The sequence below is a fragment of the Narcine bancroftii genome, chromosome 5 (assembly GCF_036971445.1).
Source record: "Narcine bancroftii isolate sNarBan1 chromosome 5, sNarBan1.hap1, whole genome shotgun sequence".
NCBI classification, from domain to species: domain Eukaryota; kingdom Metazoa; phylum Chordata; class Chondrichthyes; order Torpediniformes; family Narcinidae; genus Narcine; species Narcine bancroftii.
In genome coordinates, this window is record NC_091473.1 from 161,220,073 (window position 1) to 161,232,560 (window position 12,488).

General features: G+C 43.9%; 1 protein-coding gene across 1 annotated transcript in view; it reads left to right on the forward strand.

Annotated features, from left to right (window-relative positions):
* usp19 (ubiquitin specific peptidase 19) overlaps positions 1–12,488 on the forward strand; it is a 214,086-nt gene that overhangs the window by 152,965 nt on the left and 48,633 nt on the right. Inside the window, exon 42 of the mRNA XM_069942399.1 lies at positions 6,548–6,685. Within this exon, the coding sequence (XP_069798500.1) occupies positions 6,548–6,685 (138 nt within the window). The remainder of the gene's footprint in view (positions 1–6,547; positions 6,686–12,488) is intronic.

Genomic DNA, 12,488 nt, shown 5'->3' on the forward strand with positions numbered 1-12,488 from the left:
GATCAGAATCGGTTTAATGTCATAAACATGTTGTTTTTCAGCAGTATTGTCTGTCCAGAACAAGGTGTAAAATTGCTATAAATTACAATTCCGTAAATACAAGATGTTAAAAAATGAATTATTTTCCCGAAAAATTGAAGTAGTATCCAAAGGTTAATTGTCTAATCAGAAATCTGATGGTGAAAGGGAAGAAGCTATTTTTATAACTGAGAGCTACTGAGCAGGCAGTTGGAGTGGCCCTCGATGGTTCTGTAGTGAACGAGGCTTCAGTGGAGCGGCCCTCGGCATGTCAGCGGTGAGCGAGGCTTTGGAGGGGCAGCTCTTGATGGATCAGCAGAGGACGGCCCTCAGTGGGTCGGTAGTGAGTGAGACTTCATCAGGGTGGCCCTAGACGGGTTGGCAGTAAGTGAGTGAGGCTTTGGTTAGACAGCTGTCGATGACAGTGTGTGAGGCTTCAGTAGGATGGCCGTCAGCAGTGAGAGAGGCTTTGGCGGGGTGGCCTTTGGATTGATATCTCGGATCAATATTAGGAGTAGGTAAATGGAGTCAGCTAGGGCAGTGGATTCCTCAGACTGTGGGATATGGGGACTCTGGGACAGCACTTCTTTTGGTTGTACACAAGGTTGAGACTTTTGGCAGTCTGGAAAAATTTCTGTAGATTAGCGTCATGATCCTGCTGGTCATGGCCACCCACGGTCATGTTGTCCAGATAAGGAAATGTGGCCTTTAGCCTGTCATCGACAACTATCAGGTCCATCTCCTCTGGAAGACGAAGGCCCCATTAGTGACCCTGAAGGGGACCTGGAGGAAGTGGTAGAGCCGGCTGTCTGCCTTGAAGGCAGTCGTCCAGGCAGATCGGGAGTTGATGGTAAGCAGACTTGAGATCGATGGTTGAGAAAACTAGATACTGGGCTATCTTGTTCACCATGTTGGCTATGAGGGGAAGAGGGGAGGCATCCAGCTGGGTAAATCGGTCTGACTATAGTCTATGACCATGCAGTGTTTCTCTCTGTTCTGAACCACTACCACCTGGCCCTCTGGAGCTAGTGCTGGGTTCTATGATCCCTTCAGCCAGAAGTTGTTTAACTTCTGCTTTGATGAAGGCTGTCCCTGGGGCTGTATCGCCTGCTCTTGCTGGTGATAGGCTTGCAGTTAGGGGTGAGGTTCTCAAACTGGGGCGGCGGTGGAACCCAGAGGGTGGACAGGCCGCAGGTCGTGTTCGGAGGGGAGGGCAGGTGGTTTAAAAATTGATAGTTGCAGACGTTGGGGGATTGGTGTGGCCTGTCAAACTGCATTTGGACGCTTTTGAGTTGGCATTGAAAATCCAGTCCCAGTATGACTGCCGCGCAGAGCTGTGACATAATGTGGAGCTTAAAATTCTTGTAATCAGTGCCACGCATGGTCAATGTCACATTGCAGCTGCCGTGGATCTCGGCCGAGTGGGATTTAGAGGCCAGGGCGACTCAGCACTTTGCCAGAGTTACCGTGAGGGAGTAGCGCTTTACTATGCCCCGGTGAATGAAGCGCTCTATGCTCCCAGTGTCAAATAGGCAGTTTGTGACGTGACCATTTACCTCTATGTCCATCATGTCCCTGGCTAGTTGATGTGGGCTGTCCTGGTTTAGGGTGATTGAGGCCAACCTGGTCGCTGTCTGAATCACTGTTGTAGTATTGGTTTGGAGGCACCCCCCAAGATGGTTGCCCCTATGCTGTGTGCGTGGTGTTGCTCCTTGATGCTGGAAGTGACATCGGAAGTGGTGCCATCCCAGTTTGTCATCCCCATGGTCCCGCCAAGCCATTCCCTGTGACTGGAAGTGGCGCATTCCAAGATGGCAGTGTCTGCGGCCACATGCAGCACTACTGGAGGAAGATTAGAACCTACAAACCTTCCCGTAGCGTCCTTTCTTACCCCAGGCAGAATGTGGCATTTTGGGCTGGGCAGTTCTTACGGGAATGTTTAACGTGGCCACAGAAGTACCACTTGGAGTGCTCGATAGTGCCAGTGGTGACCTGGGACCACACATCCCAAGATGGTTGCGCCCGTGTTCCCCACATGGCGGCCACTTTTCCAGAAGGGAAGATCTCTGCGATTAGCTGTGCTGTCTTGAGCAAATTTTTGCCAGGTCAATGACTTCCTGCAGGCTTCGATCGTCGTTTTCCAGGAGTCTCTATCAGACATGATCAGACTTGAATCCAGCCACACATGCATCACATATCAGTTCTTCTAAGTGGACAGCAGCAGAGACATCTCTGCAGGCATAGGCTCACCCCAGCTCCCACAGGACCCACATGTATTCATCCACCAACTCACCAGGCACTTGTCTACAACTGCCCAGAAGATACCTGGCATAGATGATATTCATCGGAGTCTGACACTGTCTCCATAACGGCTGAGTAAGTATTGCAGTCCCTGATCATTTAAAAAATGAAGTGGCCGACCTGAGCGAAGAGTACGTCCCATTTATCTTCCTCACTCTGTACATTGTTGCTTCTCATGAAAGCGTTGAGGCAGTGCAGCCATTGATGAATTTGATGGAGGCCTCTGGATCTTTAGGGTCGGTGTCCAATTTATCCTCCCTCATTGTCTTGTGCATGGCACAAAAATTATGGTGATAAAACTGTAGTGCTATCGATAACCACATTAAACTGAGAGTTGTGATTAATAGGCTTTAATCACCATAAAACATCACGTCTCACATGTTGCTGGCCCAGTTCCAAGGCAGGTACTGAGGGAGGAGTTTGAGCGTAACAGCCTATATGGCGATTCTGAGTGGAGGAGTCACAGGTGCAGGGGCTGGCCAACTCGTACAATACATTCATACAGACAGTGCTAATGGCTATACAGTGGTTCCATCACAATAGCACATATAGTCAACAAGGAGCAAATGAGGTACTAGAAGAGTATAGAAAATGTAAGAGAATACTTTAGAAGAAAATCAGGAAAGCAAAAAGAAGGCATGAGGTTGCTTTGGCAGATAATGTGAAGATAAACCCAAAGGGCTTCTACAAGTGTGTTAAGTGTAAAAGGATAGTAAGGGACAAAATTGGTCCCCGAGAAGGTCAGAGTGGTATCTATGAGTGGAGCCTTTTGAAATGAGGGAGATCTTAAAACATTTTTTTGCATCATTATTTACTCAGGAAACTGGTATGGTGTATGAGGAAGGAAGGGAAATGAGCAGTAGTGGCATGGGATATTCAGAGATTAAAGAGGAAGAGGTGCTTGCTACCTTACAGCGAATAAAGAGAGATAAATCCCATGGGCCTGACATGATATTCCCTCAGACCTTGAGGGAAACAAGTGTTGAAATTGCAGGTGCCCTGATGGATATATTCATGGTAGCTCATGTTTTTCCATTGTTTAAAAAAGGCTCCAAAAGTAAACCAGGAAATTACAGGCTGGTGAGCATGACAGGTTGTAAATTATTGGAGGGTGTTCTGAGAGATAGGATATACAAGTATTTGGACAGCCATGGGCTGATTAAGGATAATCAGCATGGTTTTGTGCATTGTAGGTCGTGTTTAACGAATCTTGTAGAGTTTTTTGAGGAGGTTGCCAAGAAAGAGAATGAAGGAAAGGATGTGGATGTTGTCTAAATGAACTTTAGTAAGGCCTTTGACAAGGTCTCACATGGGAGGTTAGTTCAGAAGGTTCAGACACTAGGTATCCATGGCAAGGTTGTAAAATGAATTCGAAATTGACTGAATGGGAGAAGGCAGACAGTGATAGTGGATGATTGCTTCTCAGGGTGGAGGCCTGTGATTAATGGTGTGCCTCAGGGATCTGTGTTGGGATCATTGTTGTTTGTTGTCTATAATCAATGATCTGGATGATAATGTGGTAAATTGGATTAGCAATTTGCTGATGACACTAAGATTGGAGGCAATGTGGACAGTGAGGAAGGCTTTCAAAACTTGCAGAGGGATCTGGACCAACTGGATAAATAGGCCAGAAAATGGCAGATGGAATTTAATGCAGACAAGTGTGAGGTGTTGCATTTTGGAAGGACTATCCAAGGTAGGACATATACAGTAAACAGTAGGGCACTGAGGAGTGCAGAGGAACAAAGGGATCTGGGAATACACATACATAATTCCCTGAAAGTGATGTCACATGTAGACAGAGTTGTGAAGAAAGCTTTGGGCATCTTGGCCTTCATAAATCAAAGTATGAGTACAGGAGTTGGGATGTTATGGTGAGGTTGTATAAGACATTGGTGAGGTCACATTTGGAGAATTGTGTGCAGTTCTGGTCACCAAACTATAAGAAAGATATCAGTGCAGAGAAGATTTAGTAGGATGTTGCATGGTCTTCAGGAGTTGAGTTAGAGGGAAAGATTAAACAGGTTGGGACTTTATTCCTTAGAATATAGAAGAACGAGGGGAGATTTGATAGAGGTTTACAAAGTGATGAGGGGAATGGACAGAGTAAATGCAAGTAGATTCTTTCCATTAGATTAGGAGAAAGAGAAATATGAGAGGACATGGGTTTAGGATGAAAGATTTAGGGGGAACTTCTTTCCTCAGAGAATGGTGGGAGTTTGGAATGAGCTGCTATCTGATGTAAATGTGGACTCACTCAAGTTTTAAGAATAAATTGTATAGATGCATGGATGGGAGAGGTTTAGAAGGTTCTGGAATGGTTGTAGGTCAGTGGGACTAGAGGGATAATGTTTCAGCACAAACTAGAAGGGCCAAATGGCCTGTTTTCTGAACTGTAGTTTTCTATGGTTCTTTAATGTTGAGTGTGTCTTCAGGCTCCTTGATGGTCGCAGTGTGAAAATGGCATGGCCTGGGTGATGAGGGTCCTTAATGATAGGAAGCTGCTTGAGGCACCGCCTCTTCAAGATATCCTTAATGGATTGGAGATGAATGCCCATGCTGGTGCTGGCTGAGTTTATAACCCACTGTCGTGTTGGAGGACCTTGTGAAACAATAGAGGCTTCGTGCCCTGATTTACAGTCTAATAGTCTGCAACGGCGCAAGGCTACTTAACCCATCCTGCCTATGACATTTAGTCAATGTGATCCTGGCTAAGTTGTTATGTACTTAAATAAACCTGTCTTTCCCCATTCCCATAAATGCCCTTGTATATTAGATTCTTCCCAATCATAGATTAATGTAATTTCCATTTTTGAATAAGAATTCTAAACTTCTACTAAATCCAGTGCACTAACTCATTTTCAAACATCTTTGTAAGGCGCTGTTTTAAGGTTCAAAATTTGCCCCAAGTCTTTGATGTCCCAACCAGAATCAATTTCTGCTCATGATTTTGACCATCTTTATCCCAGTCAATGTGGCACAGGTTAGTCCTGAGAGGGCAAGGTGGTCTTGCTGGGTGTTTTGTGAGCTCTTGCAGTCCATAATTGTTGTGGACCTTCTCACCCATTGGACAAGAATGTTCTTAATCATCTCAACTTTCCAAGCTGGGGGTTTGGTCTCCACTCACAGATATTGCCTCGAGCAGGGTTTGATCCCTACACCCTCTGACTTGAGAAGAAGAATGGTTCTCACCAATTCCAAGGTTCTTTGCTGATGTTTGTTTTTAGGCTCCATCCTTTTCATTATAATGGTAATCTCCATACCATCCTTTTTAAACACTTTGTTGAAGTGGTGGTATTGCTGCAGTTCTACAGTGCAACACCAGCGTGATGCAGTGGAATGATGTATGCTGCTCTTGCTCTTTCAACTGCAATGCAGAGTAATAGCCCACTTAGATATGCCGTCGAGGGTGGTGCTCTTCCTTCCCGAAGGGACGTGACTGAGCTGGATGCTTTTTGACAGCCCAGCAGGTTTACCCTCACTTCTGGGACCAAATTGCTGTGGAATTATACAGCAAAGGAAATCATTCTTCATGTATTAACTCCTCAAGAAAAAGCCTTTCAAATCAACTTGCACCTTGTGGGATCCACCCTGCGACTTATATTTCCTCCCACTTCTCAAAAACATGTGGTAGCTGGGTTAATGGGCTGCTAAATTGCACTAGTTTGTCAGTGAGTGGGAAAATCTGGGGTGGGGGGGGGGGTTGGTGATGGAAATGTGGGCAGAATAGTTTACAGAAAATTTCTACTGGGATGAGTGCTCTGCAGACTTGCACAGGAGTCTATTGAGTGTCATATGGAATTATTTATGAAAGCTCACTCTTGCAAAATTTTGTTTTTTAAGTGGAGATCCAATTTAACTTTAGAAAATAATTTGAAGATTTGTTGTGCAGAACTGCATTCAGATGATCAAAGTGCCAGTTTTTAAGTCGGGGTGGGGGGGGCACGGTGGTTGAACTCCAAGCCTCTGGATAACTAATTTATTGATGTCCAACTAAGTCCTGCTGATACCTTGCAGCTGAAACAGAAGCACCACCAGATGAACTGTGCTGGCATGAGACAGCTCGTCATCAAACTTGCCACCTTTCCAAATAAATGAGGTCTGTGAAAGGACAGCAATATATACTCAGTCATGGTTAAGCTCTCCAAGCAAATAATTGCTGTTTTGTGATGTTAATATAAATATAATGGAGTAATTCTGTCTCTCCCTCCCTACCCCTCTCCCACAGGACTTGTCAGATGAATCATTGGTCCGATCACAAAAACCAATGTAGGCCAGAAAACATTGGCTACCCCTTCATAATCAGCGTACCAGAATCACGCCTCACCTATTCCAGGCTCACACAGCTGTTGGAGGGATATTCAAGGTATAATGAATTTATAAATACATAACTAGCTGTATGGGGTAGTTACAGCTGTCCCTTGCTCCCACTGGGTTGAATAACAATGACTGTAACACATGCATGCCTTTCATATTATCTCAACATTACTGAAGGGTTTTATGAATCATTCAAATAAGTGATATACAAGAAAGCTTTGGTCACAGGGGTATGACTTTGACGTTTGAATTATGTGGTTGGTCTGCTGACTCCTTTGTTATGCAATGCGTGGACTTGACATGGTGTGAATTTTAACTCCTCCATGAGCTACGTGGTCTGTGCTGAGTTAGCTGCCTGTAACTGAAGAATCAGTGGGTGTGAATGTGGGGGTGCTCGGTGTTGCAATCGGGCACTTTTGCTGGATTAGCTAGAGGAAGCTCTCAGCATCAGAAGATGTTGGTTCATGACTCTGTGACATCTTACTTTAAATATGGGTAGGAACCTCAGAAGTAGTTGGAACTGTGCTTGATTTTTAAGGATGGATATCCTTCCTCCACTAATAACATTAAAGCTAATATTCTCATTTCCATGTACACTGATTAATGAGTTGCAAGGTCCCTGATGTAGCGACGAGCCAGGAAAGTGGTTGAGCTAGGCAAGGACTGATTCGTATTTTTGTTCATCAAGCCATTGCTACTTGTGCCATGGAACAAACTGCTTACAATGCATGAAAGTGACATTTGGTGTTCCAGTCCCGAGCTGGAATTGAAACTCTCAGAAAGCTAATAAAAGTACATGGGACTGCTGGAGGATCTCAGCATCCATAGGAGGTAAAGAATGTATTACCAACGTTTTGGGCCTGAGCCCTTCTTCAAGGTACAAGCTCAAAGCAGGCAGGCATCTGAATAAAGACTGGGAGAGAAAGGGGGAAGAATGGGAGGGGGAGGAGTCCAGACTAACAAACAAAAAATGTTAATTGGATATAAGAGGAAAGGTGAGAATTGATATTGGCTAGTGAAAGGAGACAGAGAGAAAAAGGGAAGAGAGAAACAACTAGAGGCAAGGAGACAGGTGTCAAAGGTGGTGGTTGTTTTAATGGAAACTGGAGAATACGATGTTAATGCCATCCAACTGGAGGGTGTCCAGACGGACGATGAGGTGTTGTTCCTCCAATTTGTGGGTAGTCTCAGTCTGGCAATGCATAGACAGATATGACAGCAAGTGAATGGGAGGGGGAATTGAAATGGGTGGCAACTGGGAGATCCACACTATTGTGGCGGACTGAGCCGAGGTTCTTAACAAAGCGATTTCCTTTACTCTTCTCATATCCAAACCTTTTGTTGGTTTGGAATCCTCCTTCTCCTCCATTTCTCTCCCAGTCTTTATTCAGATACTTTCCTGCTTTTTTGGTTAAAAGGAGGAGTCAGGCCCAAAATGTCAGTAATATATCTTTACCTCCTATGGACGCTGTGAGATCGGCTGAGTTCCTTCAGGATTTCCTGTTTTTTTTACTGCAGTCGCAGTATCTGCAGACTTCCGTATTTCACTCTACTCTCAGAAAGCTGCTTGACTTGGATAAGTGATGTGCTGTGCTGGAATATCCATACCAGTTCCTGATTAAAAATAATGTTAACAGATTACTTCCCACAGTACTGACTACAAGTTTGAAGTATTAGTGCATATTTGTAGAACTCTATTCCAGCAGCATCAATTCAAAGGCAGAGATTAGAGAAGGGCAAGTGGATCAAGACCACAGTAAACGTGTCTTTTATATTTTGGGGGGGTGGGATGGGAGATGAAAGAGATTGGAGATGCTAATGGTTGGGTAAATTTGGGAATGCTTGAATACCAATGTATAAATATTCCTCAAATGAAATGTAAGGTTTCCCACTCATGAAAGCTTGTGTGTGGATAGCTCAATAAAGGGGGGGTGGGGGGTTCTTTGTTCATTTAAGATGGCCAAGAAAGCATCAAGGATTATACAGAGTCATTGCACTGTGTGAATGGCTGACCTCAGCTGGGGTCAAATTGCTCCACTCTTGCCCTTCTGTGGGTATACACTGTGTGGCAATGTCATGTATTCTAACACCTCATCACACTGGCTTTCAAGAAACCGCCTGGCTCATTAATTAATTGTGAAACCAAATGTTGGTATTTGTGGGTTTAATATGTACAAATTCCAAACTCCTTAGTCCAGGGTTAGTAATCAAAATGTGAAGGTAGGTCAGAACTATAATAATTGTCATTGATGTGGGAAGAACGATCTAGAATTTGGTGGGGAACAACAAAACCAATGATTTCTGTCAGTACTTCATTAACCTCCAAGACAGTGAAGGGCTAAAGAACTCCATTGACCTTCCAGAAAGGAGCTGATCTGCATTCAGTTACTCTCTGATGAACAAAGCAATTTCTTTCTCCCTAGGCCCCGCACATGTAATGGGGAATGGAATTTGGGGTGGCTCTTCAGAATACATGTTTACTTCTGATGGGTCCAGTGGCAGTCTTGGGTGGTTCAGAGCAGGAAGAGCTGGGATGTCAGCTTGGGAGAAGAAACTATCCTGGATTTGAAAGATGTGGCAGAGATGATGGCAGCTTAGTGGCTCTCTTTATTGCATTGAGGTGCTCTGAAGTGCACAGGAAAGTGGAGATGCATGAGACCTTGTCCAGCAGATGAGTGGCCTTTGTGCCAGCTTTGAAGTCTTGATTTTTGCTCTTTATATCAGCTTAAAGGCTGTGCTCTTATTTTCAAGATAGAGAGAATCAGTAATAATTGCCTCAATGGAAGAAAGCAAAAAATTCAGTCTACTTCTCTAGCCTTGGTATTTGGCCTCAGCACCAGGAGCCTTTAAGTATCTGCCCAGTACAGTGAGGAGACCAACAGGTTATCTCTAACATGCATACAACTGTATAAAAAGCACAATTTACAGGATTACAATGCAAAGGAAGATCAATTAGCACCAAGCAAGGGCAGCATGAGAGGACTGTTATGGAGTTCATTTAGGTGTCTGGCTGTGTGGAAGAAACAGTTTTTGTACCTATTGGTACACTGTCTCCCTCATGGGATGAGGGTGAAGAAACTGTGTCTTGTGTGTGTTGGCTGCCTTTACAAGACACAGGGGATGTCGATGGGGTTCGTGAAGGGGAGGGTAGTTTGCATGATGTTCTGAGCTGCATTTACGACCTTCTGTGCAGAAATGTTTCCAGTCTTGAGCAGAGCAATTCCTTACTTGTTGGATGCTGTGGTACCTTCAGTATCACCTCAATGTTTTACCTGTAGAGGTTGTAGAGAGAAGAGGGGGACATGCTGAGATACCTTAGTCATCGAAGAAATTAGAGGTATTGGTGTGCTTTCTTGGCTTTTGCAACAATGTACTTGTCCAAGGTCAGATTATTGGAGCCAAATTAGAAGGAAGAATGTAGCTCAGAAAATAGTATGGAACCCCCACCACATCCCTCCCCTTACCACCCACCATTCTGTCATCCCTCCTATGGACCTGAAAAGTGATCCAAGTGTGGAGCAGAGGATATGAATTAAGTCCTAAATTAATACTTCTCTTCAGTTTTTTCCAAGGAAAGTGAGGAGTGCACTGATCTTCTGCTCCCTTCAGTATGAGAAAGAAGGAAGTGTGAAAAATATTGGGGCACATTAGACCATACGACATAGGAGCAGAAATAGACTCTTCAACCCATTAAGTCTGCCCTGCCATTTAATTATGAGGTGATCCATTTTCCCACTCAGCTCCACTGCTGGCTTTCTGCCCATAACCTTTGATGCCCGAGCTAATCAAGAACCTATCAATCTTTGCTTTAAATACACCCAATAACTTGGCCTCAACAACTGCATGTGGCAACAAATTCCACAGATATACCACATCAGGATGGTTGAAACCCAATGAATTAACAGGGTCGACCTCAGGATGTTAAGGGGGGCAATCCCTGATGGGTCACTGGAGATAAGGGATAGAGCTGGAAACCACAGGGTGTGGCCTTGTCTCTGTGGTATGAAAGTTGTTGGCAAAGATTCTGAGAGACTGGGAAGAGAAAGATAGGGACTGATTTAGAGCCATCAACATTTTTTTGTAGGGGAGAATCGTGTCTCACAAATCTGAGTATTTTGAAGAAGTATCTAAGAAACTTGAAGAAAAGTTGATAGATGTGGTTTATGTCCATCTCAATAAGGCTTTTGACCATCCAGCATGGTGGACTGCTCCAGAAAGTTGAGGGACAAACAATCCTAATCATATTAACAAACTTTAGCCAGCATTGAGATGGTGATTGGAGGCAGTGGGGAGTCGTACTGGATGGTTTTTCTGACTGGAAATGTGTATCCAGTGGTGTGCATAGGGATCGGTGCTACAGCCATTTTTGTTTCTAATATATATGAAGGATTTCGATAAGATTGTACATGGTCTGATATGTTTGCAGGCAACACAAAATTGGATTCTTAAAATGTTGTTTAAGGATACAGTGGTACAAAGGTCAGCTAGGAAGTGAGCAGTGTGGCGACACAGTTACGTAGCAATTTGCGCAGCGCTATTGCAGCACCGGTGATCGGATTCAAATCTTGAGCTGTCAGTCAGGAGGTTGTATGTTCTCCCCAGGACATGAATGGGTTTTCCCTGCATGCTCTGGTTTCTTCTTACCCTCAAAAAGCATTTGGCTTTGGTGGTGTAATTGGGTGCCACGGGTTTCAGTTGCCAGAATCGCCATCTTCTGTGTTGTAAATAAATTTACAACTTACAAAATTTAATTGAATCAAGTGTGAGGTAATGCACTTTGGGAGGTACGATTCTGGTAGCACATATACAGTATGTGGCAGGGATCTTGGTGTTGATGCACAAATGGACCTTAAGGTACAAGCCCAAAGCCCAATGAAAGGGGTAACACATTTTTGACAAGGTTGTGAAGAAAGCGTTTGGTGCACTTAACTTCACAGACCAGGCCAATGAGTGTAATGTTTGTACGTCATGTGGCAGTTTTAAAAATATTGTTAAGTCCACATTTGGATTATTGTGTACAGTTCTGGTGGTAGCACTACACAAAGGACGTGGAAGCAAAAGAGGGGGTATGGAAAAGGTTCACCAAGATGTTGCCTGGAATGTAGATACAAGGAAAGATCGGTTGGCTTGAGCTGATTAGTTTATTCTCACTAGTACATATGGGTATATACAGACAGGATGGTCTTTTTTTTAATATATACAAGGCGAGGAAGTTTCAAACTAGAGGATACAAATTTGAGGGGAGAAATTTAAAGGGGTTTTGAGGGATCACACAGACTACTAGTCATCTGGAAAGAGGTGCTGAGGGAGGCAGTGGTGGAGATTTAATTGCAATGTTTACAGGCAGAGTAATGGTTCTGGTTTTCACACTACAGGAACTGATCTTCTCTGGTGCTAAGAAAAATGGAAAAAAAATCAGAGGGCTATCTGATTGTTATTATGAGACTCATTAGACTGGGATTGTTCTTGGGAACAAATGAGACTGAAAGGAAATTATAATTGAGGAGTTCAGAAAGGGTAAACAGGAAAGATGCATTTTCTTGTTGAGGTTAATGACTGTGAAGCTTAGATTTGTTCTCTGCTTTACCAATTCACTTAAAAGGTGCCTGCCAAGAACGGCAGAGATCTGAAACCAAAGCTCATTGCATTTAAAATGTAGCTGGATATGTCATTGAGTTGCAGACTCCAGAGGACTATGGACCAAGAGCTAGAAACTGCAGAGTAGCCTATAAACTAAGAATAAAAGGCATGGCTAAGGCATTGATTATAAAAGCAGGGTGTTTTTGGAATTGTATGAAGCACTAGTTACTACAGAGTATTGGGCCTTATCGTTACATTGCAAGATCGAACTG